The sequence below is a fragment of the Hemitrygon akajei genome, chromosome 9, assembly GCF_048418815.1.
Source record: "Hemitrygon akajei chromosome 9, sHemAka1.3, whole genome shotgun sequence".
NCBI classification, from domain to species: Eukaryota; Metazoa; Chordata; class Chondrichthyes; order Myliobatiformes; family Dasyatidae; genus Hemitrygon; species Hemitrygon akajei.
In genome coordinates, this window is record NC_133132.1 from 152,443,005 (window position 1) to 152,456,260 (window position 13,256).

General features: G+C 42.3%; 1 protein-coding gene across 2 annotated transcripts in view; it reads right to left on the reverse strand.

The window, feature by feature from the left end:
- lama2 (laminin, alpha 2) overlaps positions 1–13,256 on the reverse strand; it is a 374,730-nt gene that overhangs the window by 69,843 nt on the left and 291,631 nt on the right. For both annotated transcript variants that reach the window (XM_073057306.1, XM_073057305.1), the window contains exons 34-39: positions 10,742–10,840; positions 10,172–10,283; positions 9,226–9,388; positions 5,808–6,018; positions 3,720–3,836; positions 2,242–2,402 (exon numbers count right to left, since the gene is read on the reverse strand). In XM_073057306.1, coding sequence (XP_072913407.1) covers positions 2,242–2,402; positions 3,720–3,836; positions 5,808–6,018; positions 9,226–9,388; positions 10,172–10,283; positions 10,742–10,840 — 863 coding nt within the window. The remainder of the gene's footprint in view (positions 1–2,241; positions 2,403–3,719; positions 3,837–5,807; positions 6,019–9,225; positions 9,389–10,171; positions 10,284–10,741; positions 10,841–13,256) is intronic.

Below are 13,256 nucleotides of genomic sequence, written 5' to 3' on the forward strand. Positions count from 1 at the left end.
GTCGCGAATCTATGGAACACTCTGCCCAGGGAAGCAGTAAGATATAGGAGCAGAAGTCCGCCCATCGAGTCTGATCCGCCATTCAATCATCAGCTGATCCAATTATTCCGGTCATCCCGACTCCCCTACCTTCTCCCTATACCCTTTGATGCCCTGGCTAATCAAGAACCTATCTATCTCTGCCTTAAATACACCCAATGACTTGGCCTCCAAAGCTGCTCGTGGCAACAAATTCCACAGACTTACCACCCTCTGACTGAAGTAATTTCTCTGCATCTCTGTTCTAAATGGACGTCCTTCAATCCTGAAGTCAGGTGCTCTTGTCCTAGATTCCCCTATCATGGGAAATTACTTTGCCATATCTAATCTGTTCAGGCCTTTTAACATTTGGAATGTTTCTATGAGATCCCCTCTCATTCTCCTGAACTCCAGGGAATATAGCCCAAGATTTGCCAGACAGTTCTCATACAGTAACCCTCTCATTCCTGGAATCATTCCTGTGAATCTTCTCTGAACCCTCTCCAATGTCAGCGTATCCTTTCTAAAATAAGGAGCCCAAAACTGCACACAATACTCCAAGTGTGGTCTCACGAGTGCCTTATAGAGTCTCAACATCACATCCCTGCTCTTATATTCTATACCTTTAGAAATGAATGCTAACATTACTTTCGCCTTCTTCACAACCAACTCAACCTGTAAGTTAACCTTTAGGGTATCCTGCACAAGGACTCCCAAGTCCCTTTGCATCTCTGTTCTAAATTTTGAATTCTCTCCCCATCTAAATAATATTCTGCCCATTTATTTCTTCCACCAAAGTGCATGACCATACACTTTCCAACACTGTATTTCATTTGCCACTTCTTTGCCCATTCCCCTAAACTATCTAAGTCTCTCTGCAGGCTCCCTGTTTCCTCAACACTACCCGCTCCTCTAACTGTCTTTGTATCTTCGGCAAATTTAGCCACAAATCCATTAATCCTGTTGTCCAAATCATTGACATACATTATAAAAAGCAGTGGTCCCAACACCGACCCCTGTGGAACTCCACTGGTTACCGGCAGCCAGCCAGAATAGGATCCCTTTATTCCCACTCTCTTTTCTGCCGATCAGCCAATACTCCACACTGTAATTCCATGGGCTCTTATCTTGCTAAGCAGCCTCATGTGCGGCACCTTGTCAAAGGCCTTCTGAAAATCCAAGTACACCATATCCACTACATCTCCTTTGTCTACCCTGCTTGTAATTTCCTCAAAAAATTGCAGTTGGTTTGTCAGGCAGGATTTTCCTTTCAGGAAACCATGCTGGCTTTGGCCTATTTTGTCATGTGCCTCCAGGTACTCCATAATCTCATCCCTAACAATCAATTCCACCAACTTCCCAACCACTGATATCAGGCTAACAAGCATATAGTTTCCTTTCTGCTGCCTCCAACTCTTCTTAAATAACGGAGTAACATTTGCAATTTTCCAGTCATGCTGTACAATGCCAGAATCTATCCATTCTTGAAAGATCATTATCAATGTCTCTACAATCTCTGCTACTTCATTAAATATATTGAAGACACAGCTAGATAGATTTTTGTACAGTAGGAGAATTAACGGCTGTGGGAAAAAGGCAGGTGGGTGGAGCTGATCACGCAGAAAATCAGGTCACGCAGCATCTATGGATAAATAGACATTTTGGGCTGAGACCCTTCATCAGGACTGGAAGCGAAGGGGGAAGAAGCCAGGATGAGAAGGTGGGGGGGGGGGGGGGGGAGGGGAAACAGCACAAGTTAGTAGGTGATAGGTGAAGTCATGTGAGGGGGGAGGTTGAGTGGGTGGGTGGGAGTTGCTGCAGTGAGAAGCTTGGAGGTGATAGGGTGAAGTCAGGTGAGGGGGAAGTTGAGTGGGTGGGTGGGGGTTCTTGAAGTGAGAAGCTGGGAGGTGTTAGGTGGAAAGGTAAAAGGCTGAAGGGGAAGAGGTCAGACAAAGCAAGAAAGGAAACGTGGAGCTGAGTCCTTGGCCAGATCAGGCATGATCTCATTGAATGGCAGATGAAGCTTGATTTTCCAGATAGCCTACCCTTGTTCTTTATGTTCTTGTGATTCTCCTTAAACACTACCTCACATGCTTGTCTGGAAATCACAGCTTACAAAGACACTTCCTTTGATCTGGCATCGATTTTTGTTTGTACTTCTCTGAATCACTTTTGAAGCTTCATCAATATACAGATAAAAATGTAAGTTGTTGAATTATCTACCCATCCAGGATTGTGGACGAGTCATTCAATACTGCAGCGTGATATTCTGCACTCAGGACCAGTTCCGGAAGCTTCTCGTCATAAATGCCTGCTGACAATTCATCCAGTTTATCCTTTAGCTGTGTAGTTAATGGCTCCATATGCTTTTTCTCTTTTAATTCCTATTGAAGAAAAAAAAATAGGCTTCAAACAAGTAAGAGCCTAAACAACTGTCACTCTTCCCATTAATATAGAAAATATATGGATAAGCAACTTGGAAATAGAACAGTACAGCACAGTACATCTTTAGCCCACAATGATGTGCTGTCTTTTTAAACTATTCCAAGGACAATCTTATGCTTATCTTATCCCAGTAAGATGGCAGAGCATTCGGACGCAGTGGCCTCTCGGGGATCAACAAAAGGTGTTTTTTTTTCTTTGTTAAATGACTTTTTTTTTATCATCACAAGACAATGCTGGACTCCAAGAACTTTGGATACTGAAGGTCTACCCCATTAGAGAGTTGCTTGTTGGCGGAGGAGCTAGACATGGTGTGTGAAGGCAGCATACACTGCAGCTGTGGGTGATTGTCTTCAAAGTTTCTCTTGTGATTGCAAGACCCTGTTGGATATCGATAATGTAAGATGCCACAGGCCTGTTTGGTGGAGCAACAGAAAATGGGGGGGGGGGGGGGCAGCGTGGTCTCGGTTGTAGTGAGCACTAGGCCTCAAGTCGAGGGCTTGCCTGCTGCTGCAGTCAAGAAGAGGAGACGTTGGAGGCAGTGTAATGTGGCATCCATGCTCTTTTGGTGGGCTGGCCTCTCCCGTTGGAGCTGCCCTCCAGTGTTTGATCAGTGAAATGACAGGCATGATTGATTGCATATGTTTGGCTGCGCACTGCCGATAACCGCATGATCAAATTGCGGGACAAGTCGCTCACGGACTTGGGCTATATATTTGCATTTTTTTTTGTAGTGACTATGTTTTTTGCTTGCTATTTTAAATGCGATGTGTATGCTTTGCATCGTGGATCCAGAGGAATGCTGTTTCATTTGGCTGTATTCATGTATGGTTCCAAGATAATTAAATTTGATTCGATAAGATCCGTTCTTATTTGATTGCTTCAGAGCTCCAGCAGTCGAGGTTCTATCCTGATCTCTAGTACTGTCTGTGTAGAGCTTGCACTTTACCACATTGACTTCCCCTCACACATCCCAAGGTTCTCAGGCAAACTGGAGGGGCATTAACTAGGTTCCAAGAGTAAATTGGTTACAGGCAAGCACATGGAGGAATGGAATTGAAAGGACTGCACTGAGAGATGGGATAAAATTCTTGGATTGAGTGGCTCACTTCTACATTGTGAGGAGAAATGATAAGTCCCACTGGGAGTACCACTACAGGTAAACTGTACTTGTTTTAAATTGGCAACAAGAATCGTAAGCTTGCCTCTTACCGGATATGAAACTTCTCTTTATTTATTTTTGTAATTTCTTTACTTACATCCAGTTCCAGTGCGATAGCATCCAGGAGATTATTGGCTTCAGCCACGAGATCATGGCCTTCCTTAATTACATCTTCAGTATCCTTTTTACCTTCTTCAACTTGCTGCTTTCTTTTCTGAATCCAATGAATAAGAACATCTGAGCAATCTCTCACAACATGACCAAGTAATCATGAACGTCTTTAAAAAAAAACAATTAATAAATTTCATGATGGTAGGCGCTTTTCTGAAAACTGCCTCCAGCTGAGGGCGTTACAAGGGCGAGGAAGTTGGAGCCGCGGTTCAGTTGGGGTCAAGCTTGCATCAGTAACTACACAAAGACCTCTGGCATGCAAGATTGTATGAAAGCACATTTATTCACCTTGTATCATAAAATATATCAGTACATGTCCCCTCAAATCACCAAATTTAAAATACAACAGATGCCTCAACAGTAGCTGATAGGTGGAATACATCATCTTGAATCAAGAAGTCGCAGCCGCGCTCTTCTGTCAACTCCACTACCTCAAAGAACAACTGTTGTAGAAAATGTTCCGTTTAATGGGACCGAGCGTAGAATATTCAGAATCCATCCATTTTTAACACTTGACTAGTAGTGAAAAGCTAATACTTCTAAAAATCATTTGCTAATTTTCAAAGGAAATCAAATTGTTTAGACATTACAAGAAATCTAAGAGCAGGTCCTTAAAATGTTTCTCAAATCTAAATCAAAGGGTCAGTATTTAGCAAAATGGTCAAAAGAGGAATCTGTAGACCTATACAGTGGATTCCAATTAATTGGGCCATTTGGTACAACTCTCAAAGAACAGAAACTAATCGAGAAAATTTCTGCGATTCTCTTCCTTTATTTGGTACACTATGCTGCTTAATTGGGACACGAGACTGTAGTTGTACTGTTTCTAACTAGAGTCAGCTGTGTACACTTGTGTGGCTATTTTACACTATACTATGCTTAGAGCAAAGATTTTTTTTAATTCTCCCAGTCGCGTGTGCTTGTATTATGTAATCCAGTAGGCCGATGGACACCAATTCAAAAAACAGTGACTTCTGATGATCTTTATTCTTTATTTTGACTTCAGAAAAATTTTAGACCCTTGCCAAGATGCCATGAAAAGATTTGACACAAGCCAAAATAATTCGAGGTGTCTACCTCAGGAGCGTACTTGGTGTCTACACTGATTTTGTTCACACAAATACACACTGGATGAATTCCTCCATCGATAACTATTACAATCTAATTCACAGCTTTATAGGACACTAATAATATTCGTAGTGTTTTAATTTGTTCTGTATTTCATTTAAATGAATAATTTGTTCCTCAGCTAAACCACATTTTAGCTCTTTTTTTTTTTTACACATTTTAGCTCTTTTTTTACACATTTTTAACTATCTTGATGAAACTTCAGTTAATTGGGGCAGCTACTTATTTCAGCCAAAATGCACTGATCCTGATATTTCCCAATTGACTGGAACCCACAGAACTTTCTTTCATAGCAGATAGCATGAAATAAATTAAGAAACCATGAAGGGTTATAAAATGGGACCAAAATGAAGAAAATATTGGGAGGCAAGAGATTCTGCAGATGTTGAAAAACCAGAGCAACACCCCAAAAAATGCTAGAGGAACTTAGCATGTCAGCATCTACGGAGAGGAATAAGCAGTAGACGTTTTGAGCTGAGACCTTTTATCAGGACTGAAAAAGAAGGGAGTTGAAGCCAGAATAAGAAAATGGAGGGAGGGAAAGGAGTACAAGGTGGCAAGTGATAGGTGAAGCCAGGTGAGGGGGAAGACATAGGGGCAGAATTAGGCTATTCAACCCATTGAGTCTCATTGAGTCTGCTCTGCCATTTCATCGTGGCTGATCCCGGATCCCAGTCAAACCTTTCCACTTTAGGGAAGGTGTGAGGATAAGGGAGGGTGGGTTGAAGTCAGAAGCTAGGAGGTGGTATGTTGAAAAGGGCAAGGGCTGAAGGAGGAATCTGATAGGAGAGGAGAGTAGACCCTGGGATATGAAGGATGTGAAGGAAGAGAAGTAGTACACAAATTTAGGAACAAGTAGATCTAAAAGATTGAAATAAATTTATACCTCCAGTGCAGTTATATTCTTTTGATTAACAGAAGACAGGCGGTCAGTCTCTTCAATTTTTGCTCGTGCTTCTTTCAGCAGTTCCTGGGCTTCATCAAATTTATTTTTGTAATCAACTATTTTGTCCATAACTTCATCCTTAAGCCTCTGAGTGGTTTTATGGGGATTGCCAAACATCCTTTTCACTTTCTCTATAAGTGCATTGGCAGCACTGAAATCCAAAACATATGAAGCATTAGTAAAAGGACCAGGAATTGACCAAATTGCAACTTGAGCTTGTTCTATAATGATATTATGACAACTGTGCTACAAAAAATAAGATTTTTCTAAACCTTGCCTCTGGACATGCACATCCCCCCCAACTGTAAAGACTGTTCTGCTGGAGGTCAGAAATTCCAGTTCTTCCAAGCTGTTTCCACTTTGGTTGTCACGGCAGTGTACCAGTTAGTGTAACGCTTTTACAGCACCAACGACTGACATTCAATTCCTCCACTCTCTGTGAGGAGTTTGTATGTTCTCCCCGTGACCACATGGGTTTCCTTTGGATGCTCTGGTATTCTCCCACAGTCCAAAGACGTACAGGTTAGTAGGTGAATTGGTCACATTTGTGTAATTGGGTGGTTTGGGCTCATTGAGCTGGACAAGCCTGACATTGTGTTCTATCTCTAAAATAAATCAATAAATAACTAGCAGGAGAGTCCTGACCAAGAAATACTGCTGCAAAGTAATGTGTCAGTAATATGAAACAGAGACGCTTCTTTCTCCCTTATTGGGGGGGTGAGGGAGGGGGAGAGAGGGGGGAGAGAGGGGGGAGAGAGGGGGAGAGAGGGGGAGAGAGGGGGAGAGAGGGGGAGAGAGGGGGAGAGAGGGAGAGAGAGGGGGAGAGAGGGAGGGGAGAGAGGGGGAGCTTGAGAGGGAGAGGGAGAGGGAGCGCGTGTGCCTCTGGTGTGTTGAATACCAGGTGAATGAGTAGTCTTTGAGGTACTGCAAATGTGTCTTTACTGTGGCTTTGCCGCAAGCTTGAGTGCTTGGTGGTGGGTGCCAATGCTTTTTTCTTTGCTGGTGGCGGGAGGGGCAATCGCTGCTGTGCTGCTGCCTACACATAGGAGTGGGGGGGGCAGGGGGGAACTTTGGGGTTCTAACATTTAACTGTTGTTCATTCTTTGGAGGGGGGCACTCCCCTGTTTTCCTGGCTGGGGGAACTTGACTTGAAGAGGAGATGAAGACAGTATAGATTGCCATGATCATACCGAATCGTGGGGCAGGCTTGAGGGACCTATTCCTGCTATTTTCTTGTGTTCTTTAGTTGTGAGGTGGACCTGCGGCTTCAGAAGGTGTGAGTACAATGTTTAAATATCAGTGAGATGGAAGGCTGTTGTCCAGCCCTCCAAAACTTCTCTTTCTGCTGTAATGGTTACCAGTTGGCCGAACACAGAGGGCTGGCTTAATGACTGCTCAATCTACATGCAAACAGAAAATGTCAATCCCTGGCTATTCTGTCAGCATGCTAATGAGATCACGTCTACTTTAGATAGCTTTGGAATTTGTTGGAGGAAAAGTCAGCAGTCTGGGTTTGGGTAAGTGCCATTCATTTATGGTGCATAACCACTGTGTAGCACTGGGACTGGGCATGATACTAGGCATGAGATTTTGACTTCTGGTTAGCGGGGTTAGTGAGTATGTCTACGGATCAAATGTACAACAACCATCTTTAGTCATCATCAATCAAATGCTTGTTATGCTGCTGGTGTTCAGGGCAGCATGCCGTTTCCGTAACAAATTATTTTTGACCAGTCAGGGTTGCTAGCCCTGAACCGAACCATCGAATCTGGAAGACCAGTGGACCACTCTTAGTTTGGCACAGGTGACCCTACCAAAAATCAAAGCACAAGGCCCTGACTCCAGCAAACGTTGCTCTCCTAGTTATTGAGGTACGCAAGCCTCCAAACCCCATGACAAAGTTGAGGCCCTCTTGAGGGCATGTTTGGTCAGGATCCCAGGATATCCCGAAGTTAACTTCTTTCAATAAATCCTAGTGATGGATTCAGACTGCAATGGAGACACCGGTGGGCTGCCCCCAAACACATCCCTAGATATATCGGTTGGTAACACAAATGACGTATTTCACCGTACATTTTGATGTATGTATGATAAATAAATCTGAACCTGAATCAATGTCATCATCTTTTATAAAGGGGAAATCCCCTTTGACCAATTCATAGGAGTTCTTTCAAAAAGTAAAACAGGTTTATGGATAAAAGTCCTGGTTTCAATGTCCATGTCTTAAAATAAATGTGAATCTGAGTCTTCCAGACTGCAGTTCGCTTTCAGTAGCTGAACAACAGGAATGTCAAGGTTATAAAAGCCTGTGCTACTCCTTTAAAAATAAATCCCACTGTATTCACCTTGGGCTCTCACAACCAGACTATGTAACAGTTTCTTCCCCCAAGCTATCAGACTCCTCAATACCCAGAGCCTGGACTGACACCTTACTGACCTATTGTCCTGTTTATTATTTATTGTAATGCCTGCACTGTTTTGTGCACTTGATGCAGTCCTGGCTAGGTCTGTAGTCTAGTGTAGTTTTTTTTTTCTGTGTCGTTTTTTTACGTAGTTCAGTCTAGTTTTTGTACTGCGTCATGTAACACCATGGTCCTGAAAAAACGTTGTCTCATTTTTACTGTGTAAAATGTAAAAATTTACTATGTACCAGCAGTTATGGTTGAAATGACAATAAAAGTGACTTGACTTGACTTGGGCTACACTGCCATGACACCCCAAAGTGCGAACAGTAGTATTTATTTTTAAAGCAGAGCATTAGGATTTATTTTTAAAGGAAGAGAATTGAAAAGTTAGTAATGTTATGCTGAATTTATACCATTATATCAATAAACTGCTGCTGGAGTACTGAAAATAGTTCGCATTGCTATTCTATAAAGATACAGGCAGAACACAGGCAAAACTTACAAGGATGATAGCAATATACACGAGAGACTACATATCAGAAAAGAGTGAACAGACTGGACTGTCTCCTGAGAAAAGGCAACTGAGGGTTGCTCTAATAGTATACTTCAAAGTAACAAAAGAGAAACTCCTTCCTTGTGCATGGAATCACATTACAAGAGACCATTTAAATAAATTCACCACGGAGGAACCCAATGGAGTATGAAACTGAGAATGTGGAACCTATTATTGGAAGAAATAATCAGAACGATGGGAGCTGAACAATCTCCTGAGGAAGAAAAGAACAGGTGTTTACGCAGACAGATTTCACTTTGTAAAGAGATGACGAGGATTGAATGAAGAATAAACATCAACGTGGATAAGTCAGGGTAAATGGCCTGTTGCTGAGCCAGACATAATGTGTTTCCCTGAAAGAGAAGTGCACAAGAACAGCATAAAGATCAAAGCTACATACTCAAGTTCATCGTCGGCCATTTCCCCATGCTTATCAAATGATCGCTCTCGCATCTTTGCCAGCATACTTTCAACATCCTTCTGCATGTGGTGTAGATGTATCTCTGAAACCCCATCTCTGATTCTAATGGTTTCATTTATCTTTTTACTTTTGTCTTTTAAATCTGTGAAATTAAAAGGGAAACAATTTTTAGCTCTAAGGCAAGGAGCCATAACATTACCAACATTGTTCATTATGTGTTATCTCGTATGACGTGGACGATCCTGGTCTTTCCATGACCATGATTGGTCTTGGCAAATTTTTCTCCAGAAGTGGTTTGCCATTGCCTTCTTCTGGGCAGTGTCTTTACAAGATGGGTGATGTCAGCCATTATCAATACTCTTCAGAGATTGCCTGGTATCAGTGGCTAAATAACCAAAACTTGTGACATGCACAAACTGCTCATACGGCCATCCACCACCTATACCCAAAGCTTCACATGACCCTAATCTGGGGACTAAACAAGTGCTGCACCTTGCCCAAGGGTGGCCTGCAGGCTAACAGAGGGAAGGAGCAATTTACACCACCTTTAGCCCCCCTGCATATTTCCAGCCCGCCACCCAAACATTATCAATAGATGCTCCCATTCCTTATGAATTTATATACAGTACTTCTAAAATTCAGAAGGAATAAAATGGTGGCTATGACAATAAAAAACAGAAGGAAAATCTTACCAATCTAACAGTTTTTGCTGTTATTAAGTTGTTACGTGAGACACAACTTGGAGTTTGGATGTAATTTTGAATACTGCATTAACTTGGCATGCATTGTCAAATACTAAAGTCCTGGGAGAGGTAGGTCTTCGCAGTTATTACGTCAAGATATAATAACATCAGAATTTAAGAGATAAAAAGTTATGCCTAAAGCATTTGAAGAAAGCTTTCTGATACAATGTATTGATGCCTACCTTCAGCAGCAAACACAACAGATTTAATGGATTTTTCTAACTCCGTTGCTCGTTTCAGTGTTTTCTCAGTGTCTTTATCTGTTTGCTCACCATCTGCGGAAACTTTTGATGTCTAATTTTAATTTAAAAATAATTCAGTTAAAAATGACTTTACCAACGAAAGACTGAATAAATATATCAATATTATTTTGTAAATGCATTTTTGTTTGGCCAAATATAAAACCTTCAGAATATTATAACATTAAGAAGCAAATAAATGCTTTGATTCATTTTTAAACTCTTTTTTAGTACACATCATTTTTAGTATGCTTGGCACAAATCTATAAAAAATATTTTATTTGGTCAGGGTATTTTGGAAATATAAATAAAAGTTTACTGATGCAGTAAAGAAACATTTATGTCACGATATTTTTATTATGAAAAATGAAACTTTGAAATAAGGCAGCTATGACTTCTTTTATCAGATTAAGTTATATATGCTGAAATTAGGTTTCCTTCAACAGAAGTTTAAATTTTTGAGCTATATCTTAATATTCAGTTTTCAGTCTACATTAATATATCTCACTGTACCCTGTTCAGTAACTCATCCATCTCTGTCACCAAGGTATCCAGGTTACTATCGGCCAGCTGTAGGAGTCTTTCAGGAGCTCTCTGTGGTGACATTAGATACTGTAGAGAATTGAATAAGTTCAGTAATTATAGAAGGCACAAATAGTGTTCACTCATTGTACTAAAACTATCCAACCAACTCTATTACAGTCTTCTGGTTTGAAATCGATGAGACGTTAATGGACATGCTGGAATTTCCACTGAAGTCAGATTAATTGCACAATACATTTATTCTACACGATTGTAAAGCACGTAACCATAGTAACACGGACAAAATGCTGGAGTACTCAGCAGGTCAGAGAGCAAGTACAGAAAGGAACAAAGAGTCAACGTTTCGGGCCAACGCCCTTCATCAGGACTGGAGAGGAAGGGGGAGAAAACCAGAATAAGGAGGTGAGGAAGAGGAAGAAGTACAAGGGATGTGATCATTGAAGCCAGCTGAGTGCGAATGTAAGAGGGAGGGGAGGGAGGGGGAATGAAATAAGAAGCCAGGAGGTGATGAGTCGAAAAGGTGAAGGGCTGAAGATGGAATCTGACAGGACAGGAGAGTGAACCATGGGAGAAAAGGGAGGAGGAGGGAGATGATAGGCAGGTGAGGAGAAGAGAAGGGGGTAAGGAGAATGGAAAAACATAGAAGGGAGAGGGGGTAGAAATTACTGGAAGTTAGAGAAATTGATGTTCATGCCATCAGGTTGGAAGGTACCCAGATGGACTAGGAGGTAATGCTCCTCCAACCGAGCATCTAACTGTAGTTATGACACACTGTATAATAATTCTGAGCCGGATCGATCATTCAGTCATCACATACCTACAATTACCTGGTCCAGCTGCAAATGGCTGACCTGCTTACCCTCGAGTTAACTTCAAGTTCTCGATGGTGACATGGCTTTGAGCAAAGAAGTGTACTACCATCCTTGGATGAACTGACTGGGCTCTGTCTTCTAGCAAAACTTTCATCCAAGAATCTCATTTCAGGGCCTCGCACACCCTGCACTAGTGGGACAATCCCAGTAAGATTGTACTGAAGCATTGAACTCCATGTGGAGTCCAGGGATGCAGCTCAATGACAAATACATAGATACATAGAACAGTAAAGCACAGTACAGACCCTTCGGCCCACAATGTTGTGCCGACCCTCAAACCCTGACTCCTATATAACCCCCCCCCCACCTTAAATTCCTCCATATACCTGTCTAGTAGTCTCTTAAATTTTACTAGTGTATCTGCCTCCACCACTGACTCAGGCAGTGCATTCCACGCACCAACCGCTCTCTGAGTAAAAACCTTCCTCTAATATCCCCCTTGAACTTCCCTCCCCTTACCTTAAAGCCATGTCCTCTTGTATTGAGCAGTGGTGCCCTAGGGAAGAGGCGCCGGCTGTCCACTCTATCTATTCCTCTTAATATCTTGTATACCTCTATCATGTCTCCTCTCATCCTCCTTCTCTCCAAAGAGTAAAGCCCTAGCTCCCTTAATCTCTGATCACAATGCATACTCTCTAAACCAGGCAGCACCCTGGTAAATCTCCTCTGTACCCTTTCCAATGCTTCCATATCCTTCCTATAGTGAGATGACCAGAACTGGACACAGTACTGTACTCCAAGTGTGGCCTAACCAGAGTTTTATAGAGCTGCATCATTACCCTGCGACTCTTAAACTCTATCCCTTGTCTTATGAAAGCTAGCACCCCATAAGCTTTCTTAACTACCCTATCTACCTGTGCGGCAACTTTCAGGGATCTGTGGACATGTACCCCAGATCCCTCTGCTCCTCCATGCATCCAAGTATCCTGCCATTTACTTGTATTCTGCCTTGGAGTTTGTCCTTCCAAAGTGTATCACCTCACACTTCTCCGGGTTGAACTCCATCTGCCACTTCTCAGCCCACTTCTGCATCCTATCAATGTCTCTCTGCAATCTTCGACTATCCTCAACACTATACACACCACCACCAACCTTTGTGTTATCTGCTAATTTGCCAACCCACCCTTCTACCCCCACAGCCAGGTCATTAATAAAAATCACAAAAAGTAGAGGTCCCAGAACAGATCCTTGTGGGACATCACTTGTCACAACCCTTCAATCCAAATGTACTCCCTCCACCACGACCCTCTGCCTTCTGCAGGCAAGCCAATTCTGAATCCACCTGGCCAAACTTCCCCGGATCCCATACCTTCTGACTTTCTAAATAAGCCTACCGTGTGGAACCTTGTCAAATGCCTTACTAAATTCCATGTAGATCACATCCACTGCACTACCCTCATCTATATGCCTGGTCACCTCCTCAAAGAACTCTATCAGGCTTGTTAGACACATTCTACCCTTCACAAAGCCATGCAGACTGTCCCTGATCAGACCATGACTCTCCTAATGCCCACAGATCCTATCTCTAAGAATCTTTTCCAACAGCTTTTCCACCACAGACGTAAGGCTCACTGGTCTATAATACCTGGACTATCCCTACTACCTTTTTTGAA